The 27,231-nt window shown below is 33.6% G+C and overlaps 1 protein-coding gene across 1 annotated transcript in view; it reads left to right on the top strand.

Annotated features, from left to right (window-relative positions):
* COG5 (component of oligomeric golgi complex 5) overlaps window positions 1-27,231 on the top strand; it is a 286,429-nt gene that overhangs the window by 157,887 nt on the left and 101,311 nt on the right. Inside the window, exons 8-11 of the mRNA XM_059934167.1 lie at window positions 2,712-2,877; window positions 9,841-9,953; window positions 10,207-10,284; window positions 26,787-26,868. Of these exons, the coding sequence (XP_059790150.1) occupies window positions 2,712-2,877; window positions 9,841-9,953; window positions 10,207-10,284; window positions 26,787-26,868 (439 nt within the window). The remainder of the gene's footprint in view (window positions 1-2,711; window positions 2,878-9,840; window positions 9,954-10,206; window positions 10,285-26,786; window positions 26,869-27,231) is intronic.

Raw genomic sequence — 27,231 nt, 5'->3', positions numbered from 1 at the left:
TGTTTTGACAGTCAGATACATTACTAAATGATCATCACGATAGGTCTTCTTACCATCTGTCACCATGCAAAGTTATTACTGTATTATAGACTGTATTTCCTATGCTATACATTGCATCCTTGTGACTTACTTATTTTGTAACTGGAATTTTGTAACTCTTTATCCCCTTCACCTATTTCATCCAACCCCTCAATCCCACTCCCCTCTGGCAACCACCAGTTTGCTCTGTGAGTCATTTTTGTCTTTTGTTTGGCTTGTTCATTTGTTTTGTTTTTTAGATGCCACATATACATGAGATCATACAGTATTTGTCTTTTTCTCTCTGACTTACTTCACTCAGCATAAACCCTCTAGGTCCATCCATGTTGTCACAAATGGCAGATTTCATTCTTTTTTATGGTTGAGTAATGTTCCATTGTATATACCACATCTTTTTTATCCATTAATCTGTTGATGACACTTAGGTTGCTTCCATATCTTACCTGTTGTAAATAATGCTTCATTGAACATAGGGGTACATATATCTTTTTGAATTAGTATTTTTGTGCTCTTTGGGTAAATACCCAGAAGTGGAATTGCTGGATTGTATGGTATTCTTTTTAATTTTTGGGGGAACCTCCATAGTGTTTTCCACAGTGGCTGTACCAATTTACATTCACACCAACAGTGCATGAGGGTTCCCTTTTTTCCATATCCTTGCCAACACTTATTTGTTGTCTTTTTGATGATAGCCATTCTGATATTGGATGCTTCTTTAATAATGCACTGTACATGTTACTGTTTTGAAAGTTTTTGGTAGTCAATAATTTTTGGAGTAGAAACATACAAAGACTGCTCCATTTTAGCTAGATCTTTCAAGTAAAATATGACTTTAAATGTTTTCAATTAACATACACATATAACTTCCAGTGTACATTCACTGTAAGCTATTGAAGTTACAGAATTATTGTAAGTTACTGAAACTCTATATGTTGAGAAGCTGTGCTTTTCAGATCCTTTGAGGATAATAAAGGCAGTAAATACAATTTTACACTATGTGTCTATATTCTAGTATTATAAGGTGAAGATATTCTTTGAAATTGCTCAGGTAATGCTTTCTTAGATTATATAGACATTTGAATAGTGATAGGGGAAATTTCTTTACAGCTGCCTAATTTTGATTTTTGATATCTACTAAAAAGTGAAAAAAAAATCACTATGGATGGAATGGAACTAACAACAACTAAAGTGCTATACGCCATATTTTGAGTTAATAATTTTGTATGAAATAGCTTATTTTCTCCCCTTTTCTTTGTTAGTACATTGATACAGAATTGACAGTATATATTAGAATAAAACTCTATTATAATCATACAAGTTAAAATTTTTTCATTAAAACATTTTAATATGAAACAGTGTCCATTTGCTTCTCTTTCTTGTTTAATATTAAAAAAGTCTAAAATGGGTATCGGTATTCACCAACCATGTTTCCTGATATTGTCTTTAAGCTGATTCTGCTCTGCCTCTGTGTGTGTGTGTGTGTGTATCTGAGGCATGTACTATTACTAACACCAATAGATTTCAGAAATAACATTTTGTGTTGTTTATAAACTTAACAGTCAAGAAAATGTTAATGAAATAATCTAACTTTTTAACTATGTGCCTTTAATAATAGACACTGAATCATAAATGAAAGAGGAATTTCAGCTATTTGGGCCTGGACATATATGTTGGTGTACAAGATCTGCCTTGTTAATTCAGTCATTTACTTAGTGACACATCCAGCAACCTATTTATATCACTATGGACTTAATCTACTCATAGATGGTGTTTCTACTCCCCACCTCATTGCTTACCTCTCTCTGCTTCAGTCACTCTTCTCCAGCCACCATTATGACCTAATTGCTGTTTCACTAGCTACCAAGCACATTTCTACCTCTGCACTTTCACTGATACCTCTGCCCAGATCTGTATTTCCCCATATCCTCCATAGATTTCATTATATGTAGGTCTCCGTTTAAATACCACCCTGAGATGCATTCTCTGACTCTTCCCTCCATAATAATCCACATCATTCTCTATTCTTATTCCCTGCCTCCTTCTTTATATCGTTTATCACTACCTGATATTCTCTTACATTTACCTTTTATACATTTCTCAGTAAATACAAGATCCATGCAGGCAGAGACTCAATTGGTTTTATTTACTACTGTATTTCCAGCACATAGAAGCAAGATAGACCCATAGTAAGCACTCTATAGATATTTGTAGTTTCAGTGAATGAAGGAAGGAAGGAAATATAATGAATAATAGTATCAGTCTGCATAGCTCAGCCCTCAGTTGACTCTGCAGAATTCATTTATTTATTCTCTAAACAAATATAGGATTGTTGTTAGTTCCAGCATGGCTCTCTTCGTAGGGATTGGGGGTAAATTTTAAGTAAGCCCTAATAATATAACAGATTTTTAACTTTGTTATTATCCTTTTAAAGGAGGAGGAAAAGGGAAAGGGAGGAAATCATACACATGGTATTTAACTTTGTCTTTTAGGAAATAAATAATGACTAAAAATGATATTTGTTCCAAATGCATTGTCTTTGTTCTTGTCTGTAATAATTTTAAAATATTGTAGTAACTGCTCAAGTACCACTTGAAGTTGTAGAGTTATGTTGTTTGTGTTTGTTTTCCTATTTATATCTGTTCCCAACTCACCCCACCACCACCTTGTTAAAGAATCCAACCCAGGTCGGAACAGCTCTTCAGGTTTTCCATAATCTTGGAACTTTGAAGGATACTATTACCAGCGTCATGGATGGATATTGTGCTGCTATAGAAGAAAATATCCACAGTGCATTAGACATCAAAGTTTTGACTCAGCCTTCCCAGTCAGCTGTGAGAGGTATGGATGTGGTTTATCTTTAGCTTCTTTATTTATTTATAACTGAAAAGTCCTTTGAATAGTATGTGAAGCATTCAAGTTTCAAAGTAATCTAACGACTCATTTTTTAGTAGACAGAAAATGAGAGAAGAAATTATGTTTTAGAATTTATTTATAACTTTTTTTGTCTAATCAGTGAGTTGAACTGGCCAATTGGTATATTCAGAACTTCTAGATAAAATCTGTAAACTATGGCTTCATTTAGTTCAGAGGAAACAGATGCAAGAAAAAAAAAAAGGAACATATTTTTCTTTCTGAAATCCTTATCCTCACATGTACTTCTTATTGAGGCAGAAAATACTTTTTAAGGAAATACAGTCTCTACTTTATCTTTCTGGGCTTTTGTATAATTCTCGTACTCAGGAGCAGTAACGGGTAAATGTGGAGATAGAAGCTGATAAAAGCTTTGGGAACATTACAGCTATAGCAAAATCTAAAGAAAACCAGAAACAGGTAGATTCAAGGTAGCAGTCCCAACCCTTTTCCTGCCAAAAGATACCCGATGATGACATTCACATATATAACACACTTCATAGACATGAAAGACTACATGTTCTGTGTACCTCTCATTTTTCTAAGCAACACCAACTCTGCATTTGTCTCCTTAAAATCTTTCTTCTCTCCTGTTAATATGGATGGACTGTACTTGCTCCTAGCAGAGACCAAGTACTCTGCTTTTGCATTTGATCCCATCACTCAAAGGTGTTGCTTTCACAGATCCCCTCTCTCTACCATATCATCAGTTTTTCCTTCATTATGTCTCTTTCCCATCACATACAATCGTGCTATTGTATCTTCTTCTGCTTAAAGACAGTCAAACAAATCTATCTTGACTCAATTTCTTTCTTCAGTTTTACCACCTTATTTTATTCAGACTATAGAAAAATTCCCCAAAGTGTTGTCTATACCACTTGCCTCCAGTTTTTCTCTCATTTTTCTATTGAACAAGATACTCTAATACCACAGAGTTGTCCTTAAGAATAGATAATACGTGTAAAATTAATAACGGTTCTTGATATAGGGCTAATACTAAAAAATATTTGCAGTCATTGATTATTATTTTTATGTTTGCTATATAAACATAACCTTAAATAACACAGAATATATGTCCCTCATAAATAATTTGCACTAGATAAAAAGAGATAAAAGAATTTTAGATCTTAAAGGGATTTTTAAAGGTTAGCCCTAGCCTCTGAATAGGTCTGTATTAAGACCATCCCAGAAGGAGAGCGTTGAAAAGAAATTGCCAGAGGAGATTTTACTCTCAGCTTTTCCCAGCAGTTATTCTCAAAAAGTTTGATCTAATGTTTAAATTTCCAGAAGCAGTTTAATCTCATTCCCTCTTGTGTTGTCAAGAATAGGAAAAAAATGAAAGCAATTATTCACATCCTGTCAGTGCTAATGTATGCTCCCTTTTTTTGAAAGAATAAAGAGTTTAAAAGCCTTATTATCATCTGTTGAGGAGTGGATACCATGATTTAATGTAGAAACCCTACTCTTCATTATTTTTTAATAGAATGATCATTGCTATTTTTATTTTTTTTTAATGTTACGTTGGCAGGATTAATGTTAATTGCCTGATATTGTTGGTTATATTGAGATTATGTAGTAGAATGTCATTTTTGTTGGAAATACACATTAAAGCCTTCAGGGGTGATGGGGCCTCATGTCAGTAACTTATTCCCAAATGATTCAGGGAAAAATATTTTTTTACTATACTTTAAAATTTTCTATATGTGTAAGATTGTTTCAAAACTTACAAAATAAATAGCATTATTATAATTATATGGGAACACATGTTACCCAAAATGTATCTAAAAGTTTATAATTCACTAAGGAAAAGATAAATAACCCAATTGAAAAAAATAGATGAATATGAATAGGCAGATCACAGAAGAACATATCCAGTAAACATGAAAAGATGTTCAGCCTCTTTTTAGAGGATATGAACTAGTTATTAGGGAAAAACAAATGATGCAAGATACTATTTCTCAGTCATGAGATTGGCAAAATCTAAATCTAAAACAGAACTAAATGTTGGATGAGGGCAGAAACTCTTGTACTCTGACTGTAGGAGAATAAAATGTTTCAAGCATTTTATTCAGTTTTATCAAACTGCTCACTGAGGTTAAAAATGGGTATACCTTATGATCTTATAATTTCTCTTTTAAGAGTAAACCCTAGAGAAACTCTGGCACATATGTATAAGAATTTTTATTACTATTATTCATAATAGTTAAACATTGAAAACAATCTTTCCTTTATTGGAAAAATGAATAAACTTGCTTATTTATTAAATAACTACTATACAATATTTAAATTAATAAATTTTATCAGTATAGATAATTCTCAGCTCCCTTACATGAAAAAGCAAGTTGCAGAAAGATACAGTATCATACTTTATTTAAAGCCTAAGAACATGACAGATGGTGCTATGTATTGCTTTACATACATACATATGTAATGAATGTATAAATATATGCCTTGTAATAATAATCATTAATTTCAAAATAACATGAGCTCTGGGGAGAGAGCAAGGAAAATGAGACCAGGAACGAAGGGGTATATTTAGGGACCTTCACTTTATTCATTCATCCTTTTTAAAAATTTTATTTTTTAAGACTATTTTTTTAGAGTATTTTTTTTTTTTTTTAAAGTAAGACTTTTTTTTTTTAATTAATTAATTAATTAATTTTTATTTTTGGCTGTGTTGGGTCTTCGTTTCTGTGCTAGGGCTTTCTCCAGTTGCGGCAAGCGGGGGCCACTCCTCATCGCGGTGCGCGGGCCTCTCACCATCGCGGCCTCTCTTGTTGCGGAGCACAGGCTCCAGACGCGCAGGCTCAGCAGCCGTGGCTCACGGGCTTCATTGCTCCGTGGCATGTGGGATCCTCCCAGATCAGGGCTCGAACCCGCGTCCCCTGCATTAGCAAGCAGATTCTCAACCACTGCGCCACCAGGGAAGCCCTAGAGTATTTTTACGTTCACAGCACAATTAAGAGGAAGGTACAGAGATTTTCCATATACCCTCACCCCCACGCGTGCACAGCCTCTCTCGTGATCAGCATCCCCAGCAGAGTGATACATTTGTTACAGTTGGTGAACCTGCATTGACATGTCATAACCACCCAAAGTCCATAGCTTACAATAGGGTTACTCTTAGGTTTCTACATCTGTGAATTCGGACGAATTTATAATGAATGACGTATTTCCATCATCATAATATCAAACAATATTTTCATGGCCCTAAAAATCCTCTAAGCTTTGCTTATTCATCTCCTCACTCCCAGCCCTGTCAACCACTGATCTTTTTATTGTCTCCATAGTTTTACCTTTTTCAGAATGTTATATAGTTGGAATTCTACATCATGTAGCCTTTGCAGATTGGCTTCTTTCACTTAGTAATAAGCATTTAAGTTTCCTCCATTTCTTTTCATGGCTTGATAGCTCTTTTTTTTTTTTACTACTGAATAATATTCCACTGTATGGATGTACTACAGTTTATCCATCCATCTAGTGAAACATCCTGGTTGCTTTTAAGTTTCGGCAATTATGAACAAAAGCTGCTGTAAACATCTTTGTGCAGGTTTTTGTGTGGACATAAGTTTTCAGCTCCTTGGGGTAAATACCAAAGAGCACAATTGCTGCATTGTATGGTAAGAGTATGCTTAGTATTGTAGGAAACCACCAAACTGTCTTCCAGAGTAGCTTTACCATTTTGTGTTCATGCCATCAGTGAATGAGGGTTTCTCTTGCTCCCTATCCTCACCAGCATTTGGTGTTGTCACTGTTCCAGATTTTGGCCGCCTAATGGATATGTAATGGTATCTCAGTGTTGTTTAAATTTGCATTTCCCTGATGCTGTATGATATGGATCACCTTCTCATATGCTTATTTGCCATCTGTACATCTTCTTTGGTGAGGGAGGTGTCTGTTAAGGTATTTGGCCCATTTTTTAATTGGGTGGGTTTCTTACTGTTGTAAGAATTTTTATTTTGGGTAGCAGTTTTTTCAGATGTGTCTTTTGCAAATATCTTTTTTTCCAAGTCTAAGGATTGTCTTCTAATTCTCTTGATTATTTGTCTCTCCCAGAATAGAAGTTTTTAATTTTAATGAAGTCCAGCTTATCAGTTACTTCTTTCATAGAACATGTCTTTGGTATTGTATCTAAAAAGTCATTGCCATACCCAAAGTCATCTGGGTCTTCTCCTTTGTTATCTCCTATGAGTGTTATAGTTTTGCATTTTACTTTTAGGTCTGTGACCATTTTGAGTTAATTTTGGTGAAGTATGTGAGGTCTATGTCTAGATTCATTTTTTTTGCATGTGGTTATCGAGTTATTACAACATGATTTGCTGAAGATTCTACCTTTGCCGAATTTATTGCCTTTGCTCCTTTTTCAAAGATAATTTGACTATATTTATGTGGGTGTATTTCTGAGCTCACTATTCTGTTCCGTTTATCTATTTGTCTTTTTTGCTAATACCACATTGTCTTGATTACTGTAGCTTTATAGAATGTCTTGAAGTTGGCTAGTCAGTCTTCCAACTTTGTTCTTTTTCTTCAATATTGTGTTGGCTCTTCTGGTTCTTTTGCCTCTCGATATAAACTTTAGAATCCGTTTGTTGATATCCAAAAACTAACTTTCTAGAATTTGGATTTGGATTGCATTGAATCTATAGATCTAATTGGGAAGAACTGACATCTTGACAATATTGATTCTTCCATCGATGAACATGGACTATTTCTCTATATATTTAGTTCCTCTTTGATTTTGTTCATCTGAGTTCTGTAGCTTTCCTCATAAAGATTTTGTACCTATTTTGTTAGATTTATTTATACCTAAGTATTTCATTTGGCCGGTGGGTAACATACATGGTATTTTGTTATCAGATTCCACTTGTTCATTGTTGGTATATAGGAAAGCAATTGACTTATGTTCATTAACCTGGTATCTTACAACCTTGCTATAATCACTGATTAATTCCAGGACTTTTTTGGTTGGTTCTTTCAGATTTTCTACACAGATGATCGTATCATCTGCAAACAAAGACAGTTTTATGTCTTACTTCCCAGTATACACCTTTCTTTCCTTTTCTTGCCTTATTGCATTAGCAAGGACTTCCAGTATAATGTTGAAAAGTGGTGGTGAAAGGGGACATTCTTGCCTTGTATCTGATCTTGATGGGAACATTTCTCATCATTAAATATGATGTTAGCTGCAGGCTTCTTATAGATAGTCTTTATTAAGTTGAGAAAATTCCCTTTATACTTAGTTTATTGAGAGTTTTTACCATTAATGGTTGTTGAATTCTGTCAACTGTGATCAAATGTATTAATGTGATTTTTCTTTTTTTAGTCTGTTGATGTGATGGATTATGTAAACTGTTTTTTTTTAAATTAATTTATTTAATTTTATTTTTGGCTGTGTTGGGTCTTCGTTGCTGCACGCGGGCTTTTCTCTAGTTGTGGTGAGCAGGGGCTACTCTTTGTTGTGGTGCGCGGACTTCTCACTGCAGTGGCTTCTCTTTGTTTCGGAGCACGGGCTCTAGGTGCATGGGCTTCAGTAGTCATGGCATGAGGGCTCAGTAGTTGTGGTTCGCGGGCTCTAGAGCGCAGGCTCAGTAGTTGTGGCGCACATGCTTAGTTGCTCTGCGACATGTGGGATCTTCCTGGACCAGGGCTCAAACCTGTGTCCCCTGCATTGGCAGGCTGATTCTTAACTACTGCACCACCAGGGAAGCCCTGTAAACTGGTTTTTGAATGTTGAACCAGGCTTACATACCTGGGCTAAATCCCATTTGATTATGGTGTAAAATTCTTTTTATACATTTTTAGATTTTATTTGCTAATATTTTGTTGAGGCTTTTTACATCTATGTTCATGAGGTAGTGGTCTCTAGTTTTATTTCCTTGTAATATCTTTATTATCTAGAATAACAATTCACCATCTTGTTATTTCCTTCAACTTCCGGAATGCTTCTTTCCTCAAATTTTGAACGCTTCTTTTGCTCTCTGGCCCAGTATGCACCAGGTTCACCTTCTATTTTTACTGCTCCAGGTATGGAATCACTTTTTTCTTCAGTAAGCTTTGGTTTCTTTTATTGGGGAATGGTGCATAGAGATTGAAATTTGGATATCAGACATGCTCATTTCTATTAAGGAGTTGTCGTCTCTCTGTCTTTTAGTGAATAGAATTGGCAAATACCTCCAATCCCCATTACACATTTGTATCTTTGTTCTGTTTATAGTGAGAACCTTCATTTGCGCCATTCTAAAATAGACTTAGTTTCAATATTACTATCAAGCAACACATCTATTAAGTAAAGTACAGTATTTCTTTGCGATTCTTTTTGCCCCTAAAATATATCTTACTAAAGTCAGGATGCTGTAATTAAAAATTACTTGAATTAATTATTTTCCTGTGTGTGGTGGTTGTATTATTAATTTGAAGTACCATTAGTTTTATGTGTTTCTGTATTTGTTTATATTTAGTTTTAGAGTTTGCTTTTTTCATTCTTTTAAAATTTAAATTTATTTTGAAACATCAGTATATAAGATGTTTGCATGGTCCACAGAGACTCACCGCTTCTATCCCTGTTCCTTTTACCTGATACTACCTCCCACCTCTTCAACTCCCCTTCTAGGAAACCTTTCTTATTAATTCCTCTTTTCTGTATTATCCTTCCTGGGTGTGTGTGTGTGTGTGTGTGTGTGTGTGTGTGTGTGTGTGTGTGAGATTGTATTTTCCTTTCTTAAACACAAAAGGTTAAGATTCTTTTTTATGTCATTTATAAGAAATTATAAGTTCTTCAAAAAGGAACTTCTCATCTGTTAGCCTGTGTGTGCTTTTCATAATAACATATCAGTACATTTTATTATATTTGGAAATTTTTATTTTTCATGTTTTTCTGTTGCTCATAAACAGGGGCACCTGGACGATCTACCATGCCAGCCCCAGGAAACACTGCAGCGTTTCGTGCTTCCCTTTGGACCAATATGGAGAAACTTGTGGATCATATTTTTACTGTTTGTGGCCAGGTAAATATTTGAGAGAGTGAAAATAACATTAATTATGGGTTAATTCCTGGTTATTCTAAATTGTGTGACCTTGGGCAGGTTTCTTAAAATCTCTGAGAGTTCAAAATACCTACATTAGCTAATTATAATATATGTAAGGGCTCTAGCAAAATGTCTTTTCCCTTCCCTTTCTGTTTCTAATGCTTATGCTTAATATTTGTTTCATTTGAAAATACTCAGTTATGTACATTCTCCCTCTCTTCCCCCTTTTTAGGTACAACATCTGCAAAAAATATTAGCCAAGAAGAGAGACCCTGTCTCTCACATTTGTTTCATTGAAGAAATAGTTAAGGTATGTTTAAATGAAAGTATTTTTATCTCTTTATGAAAGAATGCAGGAAGATAATGAGCCAGCATTATTTGTGTTCCTGTCTGACAGAGAGGCTACATGTCAGAGAGCTAAAGGGAAGTATGTTTCTTGACAACCACAAATTTTGTTTGCATGTTTGTTTATTGAGTAGATGCTAGCTAATACTATTTATAGAATAATTTCTCAAATGCATATAGTAATTTCCCATTTTTTAATAATATAAATGATTTATTGTAGAAGTGTTTTAAAGTCCCGATAGAGAATAAGATAAAAATTTTTGGTATATAAGAGATTTAATTAGTGGTTGTTATAATGCCTTATAAAGTCTTCTCTGAAGATGGTACAATCCATTCAGTTGTTAATTTTTCCTATAAAGCACATTATTTTTTCATATTCTAAAGTCTCCCTTCTGTCATCTACCAATCTACTGGCCTCGTGGGCCACAAGAATTCCTTCCATGCATAAAAATCCCTGACTCTACATTTTATTCATTCATTTTGATATGTTTTTGATAGTGATGAATGGAATAACTAGAAATTCTGTTCATTAAATCTTAACACCTAGTGCTCCAATGAAAAAGATTCTCTAAGTTTCTATCATCGTGGTGTAGATAGTTTACTTTGTAGTTCAGAATTTTAAATATTTTATTTCCTGTGTTGGGGATCTCCAAAAGCACCCCCAAGTTTGGTGATTTGCTAGGAGGATTCATAGCACTCAGTACATAGTCCTGCTTGTGGCTGTGATATATTATAGTAACAGTATATAAACCAAGTCAGACAGAGAAAGACAAATACTGTGGAATCTAAAAAACAAATGAACAAACGTAACAAAATAGAAATTAAGTTATAGATACAGAGAACAAGCAGGTGGTTGCCAGAGGGGAGCCCAGAAGGGGAAATTGGATGAAGGCAGTCAGAAGGTGCAAACTTCCAGTTACAAGATAAATAAGTACTAGGGATGTAATGTGTAGCACGATGAATATAATTAATTAATGTAATTAAGACTGCTGTATGTTATATATGAAAGTTGTGATATTGCTGCATTGGGCAAAGTTTCTACATAAAAACTCACATATCAATTCTTGTCAACAATCAGTTATTATACTGGATGAACACTGGGTCAGGTTTTAAATGCATGTGAATTATTTCTAACTAAAAAGGATTATGAGGAATAGGGATATATGCTTTCATTGTATTCGTCCTTTTCATTTACTTAAAAATATTTCTTATTTAATTAAAATAAAGCCAGTGAAGATTGATCTTCCAAATATTCTTCTTATATTTTTTAAGACAGTAGTCATACACAATACACACATACATATTTACATTTATTATAAATTTTAATGTAACTTTACAGTTTAGTTGATGTTTTTTCTTGTAAGGTGATATTTATGAATAAAAATGTAGTCCCTCTTGGGATTCAGTGTACTCATCTATATTCAGAATAGATCAATCTTCTTTGGAAAGTCCAAAATAACTCATGACCCTACAATTTTGGGAACTCTAGGACAAAAGAGAAGTAAAAATACTCTAAGGAAAATATGTCATAAATTACAAAGATAGCACGTAAAATTTACTATATTTGCTATAATTTCTTTAGTCTTTTCCTTCGTTATAAAGCTGTAAACAGGTATTTTTGCTAATTATATAACTACAATATAAGAGTATTATTTAGTTAAAATAATTATCAGTGGCAGTAGAACCTTTATAAAAAGTATAGGATTTTTAGAATGATTTGAGGCCCAAATAATAATCCTTAAAATCTTCATAAAATTTTAAACTTGAGTAAGTGATGGTATATATCTTGGGTCATTGAAGAGCAGTTTCTGAACCAAGATCTCTAAATCATTTTGTGATCTGTTTTTGAGGAAAATGTTATAAAGAGAATGTTCTTACACTACTAGATTTTTTTTGGAGCTTCAAGATTTTTATGGATATATCCTGGTATTGAAAGTTCTTTCTAATTTAGTGGTTTAGCCTTTTAAACCTCTGAATATATTTTTTTAAAAATCAAAACAGTGTAAATAATTCAAGATGAAATGATTTAGAATTTATGTCATATGCTTTCTACAATATCTATTTAGAAATTAATGCTTTTTTCCTAGGAAGATAATTTCTAGCAAATAATATGTTTTTAGATTGCAGTCTACCAGAACAGATTTTTAAAATTTATGTATTAAATTTTTATAAGTTGTAGTCCACATTTTGAAATTCACTGAAAGCTAAATTAATAGATATTTTCTCTTTGGTTTATAATTTAAATACAAATGAAATTACACTATTAATTTCATGTCAAGTAGGAAAATTAAGAATTAATTTCCCAGGTTTCTTTGCTTTTAAACCACTTGATTCTAATGCTTCTGTAATTAACTATAAAGTGTGATGGAATTTCCATGTTTGACTTCTTGCCAACTTGTTTCTTTTCTACAAACAAAACAAAACTGTACTTTGCATTTTCCTCTGTTAAATAATTTTTGTAATTTATTATTCTTTTGTTGTAGTTCAATACCTGTAGATTTCTTTAAAAATTAATGATTTTTATTTTTTAGAACAGCTTTAGGTGTACAAAAAAATTGAGCAGAAAATACGTCTGATACTTGCTAGGTTATCATAACATCTCTCGTGCATTATACAAAACTTATAAATGTACTACACAGTGAGCTAATCCTAATGTAAACTATGGACTTTAATTATTAATAATATATCAGTCATGGTTCATCAGTTGTAACAAATGCACCACACCAATGCAAGATGCATAATGCATTATGCAAATACATAATTTCCTGCGTCCACCATTTATAGTATCATGCAAAAGAGGTTCAGTAGTTTTACTTCCTTAAAAATCCTCTATGCTCCACCAGTTCATCCTTCCCCCACTTATCTCCTTAACCCCTGGCGACCAATGATCTTTTTACTGTCTTCAGAGTTTTGTCTTTTTCAGAATATCATATAATTGGAATCATACAGTAGGTTGCCTTTTCATACTGGTTTCTCTCACTTAGTAATATGCATTTAAGGTTTCTTCATGTCTTCATTGCTTCATTGCTCATTTTTTTTTTATCACTGAATGATATTTTACTCTGTGGATATACCTAGTTTGTTTACCCATTCACCTATTGAAGGACGTGTTGTTGCTTCCATTTTTTGGCAATTATGATTTAAATTGTTACAAACATTCATGCACAGATTTTTGTGTGGATATAGATTTTCAGCTCATTTGAGTAAATACCAAGGTATGTGATTGTTGTATCTTATAGTTAGACTATGTTTAGCTTTGTAAGAAACCACCAAACTGTCTTCCAGCATGGCTGTATTATTTTGCATTCTCATTAGCAAAGAAACAACGTTCCTGTTGTTCCACATCCTTGTCAGCATTTGATATTGTCAGTGTTTTGGATTTTAACTATTCTAATAGGTATGTAGTGGTATCTCATTGATTTAATTTATATTTCCTTATGGATTTTTTTAAAAAAATTATATTTATGGGAGAAACTTGGTTAAGTTTCTAAGACTTTATCTGTAGGCAAATGAACTGCCTTGCCATGCTCATTATTTAAAATTTATCTGTTACAGTCAATCCACGTGCTTAAAATATCTTAAAATATTCTAAAGTAATTTTTATAGGTTTAAGTATAGTTTTTTTTTAGCATTTGGACAGCCAAGTAGTTTCAAGGTTACATTTCTGAATATCTGTTCAAGTAGTGTTAAAGGCAGGATAGTACAGTGATTAAGAGCTGGGTCCTTGGGCCCTGGTATCAGACAGAGGTAAGATTTCCTACATTGATTATGCAACCTTGGATAGGTCCTATAATCTTTAAGACCATCAGATATCAAATGGAGGTGGTAATATTACCTATAGAGCTGAGGTTTTCTGAAGGAAAATTAGATAATGTAGACTTAATTCAGAGATTGGCTCAATAATTTGCTATCATGATTATTATTTCAGTCTTTTTTTTTAAACTTTGAAACTTTTATTTAGGGGTCATAAAGTTGCCATGTGCATGGTAATAAAGAACCTTACTGTGTGAGAAGGTCAGTTTTTTTTTTAACAGTTCTAATAACATGATATGCATGTATATTCATGCTGAGAATTAGAAATTTAAGAAACCATGCTTCCTTAAATAAAATAGCATCAGGGATTTACTATGAATGTGTCATGATTATATGTCTCACTTTACTGAAGAATCATGGGTTTATGATCTAACATTTGGTAATTCTGTAGTCATAAAAACAACAAGGATGGTTTTCCTTCATTCTGTTCTGTGAGGTCTTGTGAGAATTGTTAAATCATTTATATTCTTTTAGTAGGCAAAAAAATGGGTTTACTTTAAAAACGTTTAGTTTTGAGGTTAATATTGCCAAATCTGCCTTGCTGTTTGTTAAGATATCTGATTTCAGATGATAGAACTGTACATATTAGTATTCAGAGTCTGATCTTAGGTATGTACAAGAGGAGAAAAAAATCCTACATGTTGATAGTTTCTGGAACGCTTTATTAGTTCAGGAGGTTTTGTAGTAGATGTTTATCATGTTATAAAGAATACATCATAGTGTAAAGAGGGCATAAATGGGTTGAGTATAAAATAAAACTGGGCCAATTATATCAAGTATAATAAATCTTAAGAATACAGTGTTAATGTAAAGCCTTTTGAAAACTTTTCCTTAATTAAGATAACTAATGCTGCTTCTGCTTAATTTAATAAATGTTCTGGCTAACTTGTAAAATTAGCCTGTTATTTTCAGTTCATACTATAAATTTGCAGACACCTTTATACCTATCATATTAATTCTTTATGGCGTTTAAATTTGGGCTGTACTTCTTTCCCCTTTTTATATTGTATTTCCAAAGATTACTTGAATGGATAAATCTTCTCATTTTAAATTAGATTTCTAGACTGTTTATTAGACATCAAAAATTCAATTTTGGTATCTTTTAAAACCTGTTAAAAGTTCTAGTATCACTATATAATCATCAATACTATATGTAACACTTTGAAAGTGAGTGTAGCAAATTATTGACAAGTTATTCAGGATCCATACAGTGGAAAACAGGTTGTAGATTCTCATCTGCAGAATTAAGCCAGTTTAGCTATATGTGGGAGTGTAGATATGATACTCTCATTTTCTAAGCCAGCATTTTTTATCATTGAACAGAATCTTGTAATTGTGTGTAGGATGCATTAAGCTATATTTGGAATGTGTTCAGCATTTTGCGCAGCTATAGTACTAACGAGGAGTTTAACTATGAAAAAGAATGTTTTCTTTTGCCCTTTTAGATGTATCAGATGATTTGATTATAGCATTTAAGATTCAGAAAAAAATTGTAGGACACCCAAATAAGGAATCTTTTTAATATTATGAGAAAAATGTTTAACTTATTTATCAGTGGCATCGCAATTTGATTAAAAAAATCAAGTGGCAATTAGCCAGTTACATGTCTAAGGTATTATCAATAAATACTCTTATCTATAAAGGTTAGAAGATTTTTGCTTTACTAGCATGGGGACCAGTTATTTTTAAGGGCCCTCTCCCTGCAGTAAAACAAATTTTAGATAAGTTAGAAAAGCATAATTTTTTTTTTTTAATTTATTTTTGGCTGCGCTGGGTCTTTGTTGCTGCGCACGGGCTTTCTCTAGTTGCAGTATGCGGGGGCTACTCTTTGTTGTGGTGCGCAGCCTTCTCCTTACGGTGGCTTCTCTTGTTGCGGAGCACGGGCTTTAGTAGTTGTGGCATGCGGGCTCAGTAGGTGTGGCTTGTGGGCTCTAGAGCGCAGGCTCAGTAGTTGTGGCACACAGGCTTCGTTGCTCCATGGCATGTGGGATCTTCCCGGACCAGGGCTCAAACCCGTGTCCCCTGCATTGGCAGGCGGATTCTTAACCACTGCGCCACCAGGGAAGCCCCAAGAAAAGCATAATTTGTAATGCACTGTTGGCCCTGCAAAAAGTAAGAGAATCTCTGAGGGGCATATGCATATACAGATATACATAAGCAGATAAAGTAGTTGAAACTGTAGTGGAGATTTGTGAGCTCTAAGTCATTGCAAAAGCTAGAGTTGCCCTGCAGTCAAACGTCCATGTCAATGATGGGATCAGTCCACTAAGCTCTAGCAAGGTGGAAGAATGAACCTGATAGTCTTGCATTAAGCTGATACCTGAGACTGCGGCAGACATGGTCCTTGGTTGGTAACAGTACCTACTCTCACAAACAAATGCAGATCCCCTGAAGAGGAAAGCATATCTAGTTTTAGCTATCAGGATTCTCCACATGTTAAGGTCAGCCAACTATGAGCTGACAGTTAAAAATCACCAGTCCTATAAATAAACTAGAAGCTATGATTGAGAGTCAGCAGGAAAAATAAACACAATTCAAAAAGGTTTTAGACTCTGAAAGAACTTCTGAAGGACACTATGGACTTCAGATGTTAGAATTAACTGACAAAGAATCTAGAATACCTGTATATGTTGTAGAAATAAAGAATGGAATAAAAAATGAGAAATAAGTGACTTAAGAAATGATCAAGTAGGTCTAAAGAAGAACCAAATAGAACATTTAGAAATTAAAAATTAAATCATTGAAATAAAAAATTCAGCAGATAGGTGAAACAGATGTTACGTAAAACCAGAGAATGAATTAGCCTGGCAGTTAGAATTGATGATATTATCTAGAACGCAGCGTACAGACAAGAGTATGGAACAAATGAGAGGCTGAAAATTATGGAGGATTGAATGAGGCTTTAGTATGAGGCTAATTGGAAAAGGAAAGTCAGCAAACTAAAAAAGAAAAACCACATGACCATCTCAATACATGCAGAAAAAGTATTTGACAGAATCCAACATCCATTTCTGATAAGAATTCTCAGCAGACTAGGAACAGAACTTTCTCAACCTGATAAAAGGCATTTAGGAACAATGAACAGGTAAAATCGTATACAATGGTGAATACTGAATGTTTCTCCCTTAAAATTTGGGAGAGGACAAGGATTGTTTATGCTCTCACTACGTCTGGTGAGCATTTTCCTAGCTAGTGCAATGAACAAGAAAAAGAAATAAAAGGCTTCCAGTTTGGAAATGAAAAAGTAAAATGGTCTTTATATACAAATGATAAGATTATCTATGTTAAAAACTCGATGGAATCTACAAAAAGGCTACTAGAGCTCATAAGTGATATGTTGCAAGATTACAGAATACAAGGTCAATATACAAAAATCAGTTGTACTTCTATATATTAGCAATGTACTATTGAGAATTGAAATTTAATAATTCCATATATAGTAACATCAAAGAATATGAAATCTTAGGAGTAAATGTGTCAGAAGATGAACATCTGGAAGCTGAAAACGCTAAATATTGCTGAGAGAAATTAAAGAAGACCTAAGGAAATAGAGATACATTATTTATGTGTTGATAGATTTGCTGTTGTTAAGATGTCCCTTCTTCCTAAATTGACCTATAATCCTAACAGGTGTTTTGGAGTGACTGACAAGCTGATTCTAAAATTCAAACAGAAATACAAAGGACTTGGGGTACCCAACACAACTTGGAAAAAGAAAAGCGAAATTGGAGGGCTAACAATACCTGATTTCAAGACTTAACTACCATATTCAAGAAAATGTGGAATTGGCATAAAGTTAGAGACATAGATCATTGATGCAGAATAGAGGGTCCAAAAATACACTGACACATATGTGGCAAATTGATTTTCAAAAAAAGTTACAAAGGCATTTCTATCTTGACGCAGTAGTCTTTAACAGGTAATACTGAAACATTTGGATATCCAGATGTAAAGCCTAAAATTCTAAAACTTATAGAAGAAAACAGAACAAAACTTTGTGACTTAGGGGTAGAAAAAGATTTCTTAGATGCAACACCAAAAGCTCTATCCATAAATGAAAAAAATTGATATTTTGGACTTACTCAAAATTAAGAATTTATGTTCTGCAAAATACTCCATTAAGAGAATACAAGATAAGGAATAAACTGGGAGAAAATATTTGCAAATCACATATCTAATAAAGGGCTTATGTCTAAAGAACTCTCAGAATTCAATAAGAAAACAAAAAAAGCCAGCTTAAAAAAATAGGCCAAAGATTTGAATAGACACTTTAGAGATAGATGTCAATTAAGCACATATCTAAAATTTAAAAGACCTGACCATACCAAGTGTTGGTGGGAATATGGAGCAACTGGAACTCTCATATACTGCTGAAGGGAAGTGTAAAATTGTACAACCACTTTGGAAAACAGTTTGGCTGTTTCTTAAAGAGTTAAACATACATATATTATATGACCTAACAATATACCCCTAGTTATTAATCCAAGAGAAATGAAAGAATATATCCATACAAAGACTTGTATACAAATGTCCATAGAGCTGTCTTCTCCCTGTGTCTTCACACCATCTTCCTTCTGTATGTGTCTGTGTTTCAGATTTCTTTTTCTTATAAGGACCTTCTAATGACCCCATTTTAATTTAATTACTTCTTTAAAGACCTATCTTAAAATATGGTCACATTTTCAAGTATGGGGGGTTAGGACTTCAACATATGAATTTTGTCGGGACAAAACTCAGCCTATAACAGTAATTTACATTGATGCCAGTGAAAATGGAGAGAATTGCAGTGATTTGAGAATTATTCAGGAGAGAAAACTGACAAATCTTAGTGATGGATTAAAAGTGGTGAGATGGAGAAGAAGGTATCAAGGATGATATCATTGGTTCAGGTTTGACAGGGTTCTGGTAGATAGTAGTAACTTCATTTGAGAGCATAAACCGAAGAGCACATTTAGGAGGGAAGATAAGCTCTGTATTCAGGTGCTCATGGGACGTCCAAGTGAAGATGTCAGTTAGGCAATTTAATATGGGAGTCTGGAGCTCAGAAGAGAGGCCTCTGCTAGAGACATAAATTTGGGTCATATTGGCAATCAAAGCCATGGTAATGGGTAAGACCGGCTATAGAGAGAAAAGAAACCTACCTTGAAAATGCAACATATAAAACTCATGTAGAACTCTGGTTTCCAAAGTGTGTATACATTTTGACATGGAAGAAGATAGTTATAATTTCTGCCTGTCCTTTTTACAAGTTTTATCCTTTAAACTATTTTCATACATTTTATATTGCACTTATTTTATTAATACAGTGGTATTTGTATATAATTTTAAACAAATAATTAAACATATATTAGAATGTATAGTTAAAAATATTTACATTCAGTGAGTTTGGGAAACATTGTAACAGAGGAGGCCACAAGGAGTATTTCAAGAGGAGGATGAAACCAAAGAGAATATGGTGAGGGAAGCCAGGGGAAAAGTTTGAAGGAGATTGTGGTTCATACTAAATCTAATTTGAGTGACAGTCTATTTAAAATACCAGTCCACCATGCGTTCTCAACAAGGGCAATATTGACCCCAAGAGGGAGAAAAAGTTTTTTTTTGGAGGGAGGGGGGAGGCACAAAAAATCTTATATATTACATTGGCTTGTGGTCTCCAGAGTTCAGTCCTACCATACAAAATCTTACTCCTTAGTATTTAGCATCTGTCATCAGGGAGAAACTAAGTTAAATTTAAATTTAAATTAAGTGCAGTTATATTATATAATTATATAATATGTATTATATATATGTATAATTAATTACTTAGTTTTCTTTTTGGAGGGGCAATATGAAAAGAAAGGTTGAGAAACACTACAGTAAACTCTATAGAAAGGGTTTTAAAACCCTTTAACACTGTAGTTTAACAATGATCTCTAGGGAAAAGTGCGGGATAAGGGATCTGAGTTTGAAGAGAAGCTTTAAATTTTTACCATGTGTGTTTCAGTATTGAATTTTTTACATCAAGAATTTATTCTTGTCTTTAGAATTAAATTAGATTATCTTAATTACTCTTCCAAAAAATTAAAAAGAATAAAGGAAGCATCATGTTTAATCCTATCGCCCAGAAATAATTTCTTTTTTTTTAAATTAAGTAATTTATTTATTTATTTTTTAGCTACATTGGGTCTTCATTGCTACGTGAGGGCTTTCTCTAGTTGCGGTGAGCGGGGGCTACTCTTCATTGTGGTGCGCGGGCTTCTCACGGCGGTGTCTTCTCTTGTTGCAGAGCATGGGCTCTAGGCACGTGGGCTTCAGTAGTTGTGGCTCACGGGCTCTAGAGCACAGGCTCAGTAGTTGTGGTGCACGGGCTTAGTTGCTCCGCAGCATGTGGGATCTTCCTGGACCAGGGCTCGAACCCATGTCCCCTGCCTTGGCAGGAGGATTCTTAACCACTGTGCCACCCGGGAAGCCCAAGATAACTTCTGTTAACATTTTGTATATGGTTTTTCTATAATATTTAGCTCTATACATTTTAACAAGTCCTATCTATTCTATCATCAAAAGGTATCTGAAATCTGACTACTTTTCACTTCCTCCCACTATCACCTTATCTAAGCCCCCATTTTTTTAAAAACAAGTAGATCGTACTGTAAGTATTCCTTTATCTTTGAACAATATACATATAAAAGCCAACATTTTGATTTTAACTGAAATTCTTTTGGTTGTATAGGCTTTATCATTTTGTTCTGTGATGTTCATCTTGAAGTCCCTTCTGAATTTCTGTACCTTCCTTCTTTTGTAATCAGACACAGCAAAATGGTTCTCCCAGAAGGCTATTTTCCAGTAAAGATAACTTTTTTCTTTGCTTTATATTTGCTTCCCCAGGATCCCTCTGCTTTTATCCAGAAGATGATTAAAAGCTAATATAAAATTCACATCTGTTTGATTTCTTTGATCAAGTCTGCAAGCTTTCTTATTCACAACGTGATCTCTCCACAGAGATCTCTGGCACAGACTTGTTGCTAAATCTTTTACTTCCTCTTCTGTTTTGATCGTAACTTAGTTACGTCTGGTTCCCTCTGACCATGTCTCTTTAAGTTCACTGTCTTATAAAATCTTTATCTGAACTGATCCTCACCTTCCCCTTCTGTATCAAAGTTAGAGGTTGATTGTATCTTCTCTTTTCTCAGACTTACCTCTCTACTTTTGTTCGCATTCTACATCTTATCGTTGTCTAGGACATTCTCTGCTTTCTCCAATATCAACCTTTCCCAGTTACTTCCTCCCAGGGATCTACCATCTAAAATCAAAACCAGAACAGAATCCTTGGTCCTGTATCTCCCTCAAAGTATTTCTTCCCTTCATGCCCAGATTTCCATTAGGTACTTTGTGTCTCTACTTTCTTGTTTCAGTTTTGCTCCAAACCACTGAAATCAAGCTTCTGCTCCCCTGAAACAGTTGTTACTAAAGGAATTTTAAGACCCAGCTACCAAATCCTTCTACTCACTTCTAAGATTCTTTTACTTCACTCCTTAGAGGTAATAACTACTTCTAATACTGGTTTCCTCCTTCATAGATACTACATCTCTTCAGAATCCTTCACTGATTCCTCCTTCTCCACCTACCCTTCCTTTTAAAACATTTTATTCATAAAATTTCAAACAGAAGCCAACATACAGAACCAAAGTATAGGACAGTGGCTCTCTATGTACCCATTGTCCAGTTTCAGCAATCACTAACCTGTGACCAGTCTTTTTTTTTTTTTTTTTTAATAATTAGCTCCACCACTTCTCTTTCTCCACTCTAAATTATTTCTTCCCCAACCTTTAAGTAGTGTTTTTCCCCTGGGTCCTATCCTCAATATTCTTTTCCTCTCATGCCACATGCAATCTATGGAAAAGCTCACACATGTTAATAGCTTCTACCACCTCCAAATGCTGATAACACCTAAATCTCTTTCTCCAGCTTAGATCTTGTTCTTAAGCCAGAGATTTGTACGTATTTAGTGGCCTAGATCGTCTTCGCTCAGATGCCCCACAGGTTCTAGAAGTGGTAGAGACTGGATCTGAACCTTAATATTCTGCTTTCAGAGTTCCTCTCCTTAACCACCGCTCTTTTCCTATATTTAAATAGGAAAATATAATTATGGTGGGGATCATGGGATGCTATAGATGTATATAACAGAGTGCACCAAACCTGGGGGAACCAAGAGAAGAGACACCTAAACTGACTCTGATGAAGGTGCTGGATTAAAAGCTGGTAACTGGGAGAAACTACAGAAGAACCTTCAGCAACCTGAAGGAATTTGTGCTGGTTGGATCTTGACCTCAGTGGTATGTAAGAAGAGAAGTAGGCTGGGACAATCATGTCATATAAGGCTTTGTAAGTCAAGTTAAAGGGGACTAATACTTTAATATATCAGTCAAACAAACCTTAGATCAAATCCCAGCTCTACTACTTTCTGTACTACTGTACTACTTTCTGTGTAATTCTAAGCAAGTCACCTTTTCTCTTTGGCCTTTGTTTTCACTCTAGAAAGGGACTAAAAATGTCATCTTATAAGATTGTTCCACTCATTTTTTCAGTAAATATTTATTGTGTGCCTATTATGTCCTGGTCACATTCTCGATGTTGAAATTAGAGTGGTAAGAAAGACAAAATGGGACCTCTGCTGTCATGGAGCTTACATTCTGGTGGTTGTTGTAGTGTTTAAATGAGATAACATTCAGTGGTGCCTGTTACATAATGGACATTCAGAAAATGTTAATTTCCTAGCCAACGTTCACATACATTCTAATGCATGGACACTTTGTCTGAGTTCTTCTCTGATTAAGTTAAAAAGTACATACTTCTTGGCTTAGAAGTTTTGAGTGACTTGTCACTAAAAAGGAAGAAGTAGCCAGATTATCTGGGACCCTATGTTTTCTTTCAAAAGGTCATGTCTAGGACTTAGAATTTTCTTGTTTACTTTGGCAATTCTAAAAAGCCTTGAAGAATTCCTGTTATTTCTCGAAATCTATTTCAGTAATTCTGTGAATTACAAAGATGATTTGCATCAAAGGAATTTATGGTTAGTTATAGGAATAGATAATGACACATCCAAAAGAAATAAAAGAAAAAGCCTCTAGAGAAGATAAAAGCTAACAAAAATAATCCACAGAACAAAGAAAACACAAAGAAAGCATAAAATGAGATGATAAAAGCAGAAACAACCTATTAAACATATTTGGTTTGTAATTTCTTATTAAAAGATAAAACAGTGTTTAAAAATAGAATACGTTGTTTATAAGAGTCAAAAAACAGTGACATGACAAGAGTAAAAATAGACTGATAAACATTTCTTAAGTGAAAACAATTAATTTCAGATAAAATATTAATTTTAAATATTAAAGTATTAATTTCAGGTAAAATAAGACAAATAATGGTATATAGAATAAAGAGGGTCACACAAACTTTATATTACCAGTCTCTTCAACAAATGATGCTGGAAAAACTGGATATTCATGTGTGAATGAAAGAAATTGGACCCTTACCTTAAACCGTATTCAAAAATTAATTCAAAATGAATTAAAGCCCTAAATGTAAGACCTAAAATTATAAAACTCAGAGTAGAAAATGGGGAAATCTTCATGACATTGGACTTGGCAGTGATTTCATGGATATGACGCAAAATCACAGGCAACAGAAGTGAAATTTGCAAATGAGACTACACCAAACTTCAAAACTTCTGTGTGACAAAGGAAACAATTAACGGAATGAAAAGGCAACCTACAGAATGAGAGACAATATTTGCAAGCTATATATCTGGTAAGGGGTTGATGTCCATAATATATAAAGAACTCCTACAACTCAACAACAACAAACCACCCAACTCACCTAAAAAAATGTGTAAAGGACTTGAATAGACATTTGTCTGAAGAAGACATACAAATGACCAACAAGCATATTAAAAGATGATCAACACCACTAATCATCAGGAAGTACAAATCAAAATCATAATGAGATATCACTTCACTCATTAGGATGACTATTTCCAAAACAGAAAACAGGTGTTGGTGAGGATGTGGAGAAATTGGAACCCTTGTATATTGTTAATAGGAATGTAAAATCATGCGGCTGCTAAGAAAAACAGTGTGGAGGTTCCTCAAAAAAATTAAAAACAGAATTAATGTATGATCCAGCGATCTCACTTCTGGAGATACACAATATATCCAAAAGAATTGAAAACAGGATCTTGAAGAGAGATTTGCCCAGTCATGTTCATTGCAGCATTATTCATAATAGCCAAGTGATAGAAGCAATCCAAATGTCTGATGATGGATGAAGGGATAAAGAAAATGTGATACACAGACACACATGTATATACATAGATGCAATGGAATATTATTAAGTCTTTAAAAAAGAAGGAAATTCTGTTACATGCTAAAGATGGGTGAAACTTAAGGACATCATGCTAAATGAAATAATCCAATCACAAAAAAACAAATATTGTGTGATTCCACTCACATGAGGTATCTCAAGTAGTCACAGTCTTAGAAACAGAAAGTAGATAGGTAGTTCAAGGGCTGGGGGGAGAAAGAAAATGGGAGTTGTTGCTCAATGGGTATAGAGTTTCAGTTTTGCAAGATGAGAAAGTTCCAGAGATCTGTTGCACATCAAGGTACATAGAGTTAACACTGCTGTACACTTAAAAGCGGTTAAGATGGTAAATTTTGTGATTTTTATCATAATTTTAAAAGTATAAGAATCATTTCATGCATTGTTTTCTACGAACTTAAAAAATATGAGGACTGGGTATTATTTTGTTAATTAAAGTGTTTAATTGCCTTTTATTGACTCAGCTAAATGATCCTGTAGATTTCCTTCTGGAGACATTGGGCTATTAATAAATTTCCTAATATTTAATGATAGGTACCTTGCTGACATAAATCCTACTTGTTTAGGTAGATAATTCAAATACTGAAATCAATTTGCTGTTATATCTGAGAATTTTGTATTTGTATGCTTAAGCAAGATTGACCCAAGTTTACTTTTTTAAGTGTATGTATGTGTGTGTATGTAGAAGCATATATATAGTCACCAAATTTCCCGCAACTTAGACATCTTTCAGATTTTTACCATTATGTTGTTACCTGTGGACTTTTCATATATGACCTTTAATATGTTGAGGTAATTACCTAGCTTGTTCCTAGCTTGTTGAGTGGTTTTATCATGAAAGTGTGTTGAATTTTGTCAAATGCGTTTTTGTGCATCAGTTGAGATAATCATGTGGTTTTGTCCTTCATTTTGTTAATGTGATGTATTAAAATGGTTCTTTAATATGATGAAAAACATTCACTTTTTTTTTACTAAAGTATAATTGATTAACAATGTTGTGTTAGTTTCAGTACAGCAAAGTGACTCATTTATTTATATATGTATATATATTCTTTTTCAGATTCTTTCCCATTACAAGTTATTACAAGATATTGAATATAGTTCTCTGTGCTGTAGGTCCTTGTTGGAAAAACATCCACTTTAAAGTGTATGATATACAATACACATAGTGCATAAAATCTTGGTAATCTGAATCTATTTTGTGATCACTGCATAAGAAATTAGCAATTATTTGATTTGCCTTTTTATGATACACAATACCCATTTGAATTCAAAACAAAACTTATTAAAGAAACAAATAACAAGGAAAATAGATATGTGCATAGGCATAAAAGTGAGAAATCAGTATTTTTCACTGCTCATTTTCTTATAACCTTGAAAAGTAGAATTTCATTCTTTGCAAGTACAAAACTAAAGCAGAATGAATGAGTTTCCTAATTATTCTTTTTTATGACAGTAGTCATATTTGAACATTATACATATTTATGTTGCTAGGGTGAACCATGTGAAGTTGGCATTGTTGTACTTCAAAAATAGAATAACGGCAATTTGATATAATATTACCATACATGTAGAAGTACCTTAAAGGGCTTGGTAAAATTTCTGTAAGTGTCGTTTTCTTTTAACAGTATTAAAGTACTTTGTCTGGTTTTAACAAATGACACTTAAACTAATATTTATCTTTTCTTTTTAGTAATTACTTTCTAAAATATGTATTAATAATTGAGTGACGGTATCCTGCTAAGATGAGTGATAGTAATTCCTGTGACTTAAAAAAACAAAAACAAAATTGTGTCCATACTTCAGGCAGTTCTCTTTCGTAATTGGTGAATTGTATCTTGGTGGTCACTCTTGGTCTAAGCATGCTTGTTCTTCATTTTCTTATGGTAACAAAAATTGCCTTCGGTATATATAATGATGATGATGATAATAATTGTAATAATAATAACATTCACTGGAGATTTATTATATGTCAAGAACTGTCCCAAGAGTTTACTTTTATAAACTTTTAAAATCCTTGTAATAATCCTGCAGTGGGGGTACTGTTACCATCTCCATTTTACAGAGGGCAGGGGGGCACAGAATGATTTAGCAACTTGCCCAAGCTCACACAGCTAGTAAGTAGCAGAGAAGGATGATGACATGAGACATGATTTGACTCATCTATATATTTCTGCTTAGTTACTTAATAATTCCATTGTTTGATAGACTTAAGTACATTTTTAATACATTTTCGATGCTATGTCTTATCCATTGTAATTTTAAAAAAATAATACATCCCCTTTTTTTGGGTCATAGGATGGACACGCTGAAATTTTATACACATTTTGGAATTCAGTTACTCAAGCACTTTCTTCTCAGTTTCAGACAGCAACAAACTGTAAGTATAGTATTTATTTTGCAAATTGATTTCACAGTTTTTCAGTTACTTTAAAATTTAATATCAAGAAGTTTTGCTCTATTAGTTTATAAAACATATCTTTTAAAAACTCCTGGCTAATTGTCATTTCTTATGTTACCTATATATTCAGTTATATAAGCAATAAGTTCTTTTTTTACACTTTTAAAATACTTAGGATGTGAAATAAAATGCTCCAGAAGAATAAGTTAATTCTCCATAATTCAGTCAGAGGAACCTGAATTTTTCCTATGTAAAGGGTGATTGATGTTGAAGAATTTAGTTAAAGCTTGTAGAGTATTTTAATTCCGAACAAAGAGATATTAAAATGCAGAGACCTTATAG

This window comes from Balaenoptera ricei, chromosome 9, assembly GCF_028023285.1.
Source record: "Balaenoptera ricei isolate mBalRic1 chromosome 9, mBalRic1.hap2, whole genome shotgun sequence".
Classification (NCBI taxonomy): Eukaryota; Metazoa; Chordata; class Mammalia; order Artiodactyla; family Balaenopteridae; genus Balaenoptera; species Balaenoptera ricei.
Note: the sequence above shows the minus strand (reverse complement) of the source record. Positions and strands in the feature narration are given on the sequence as shown.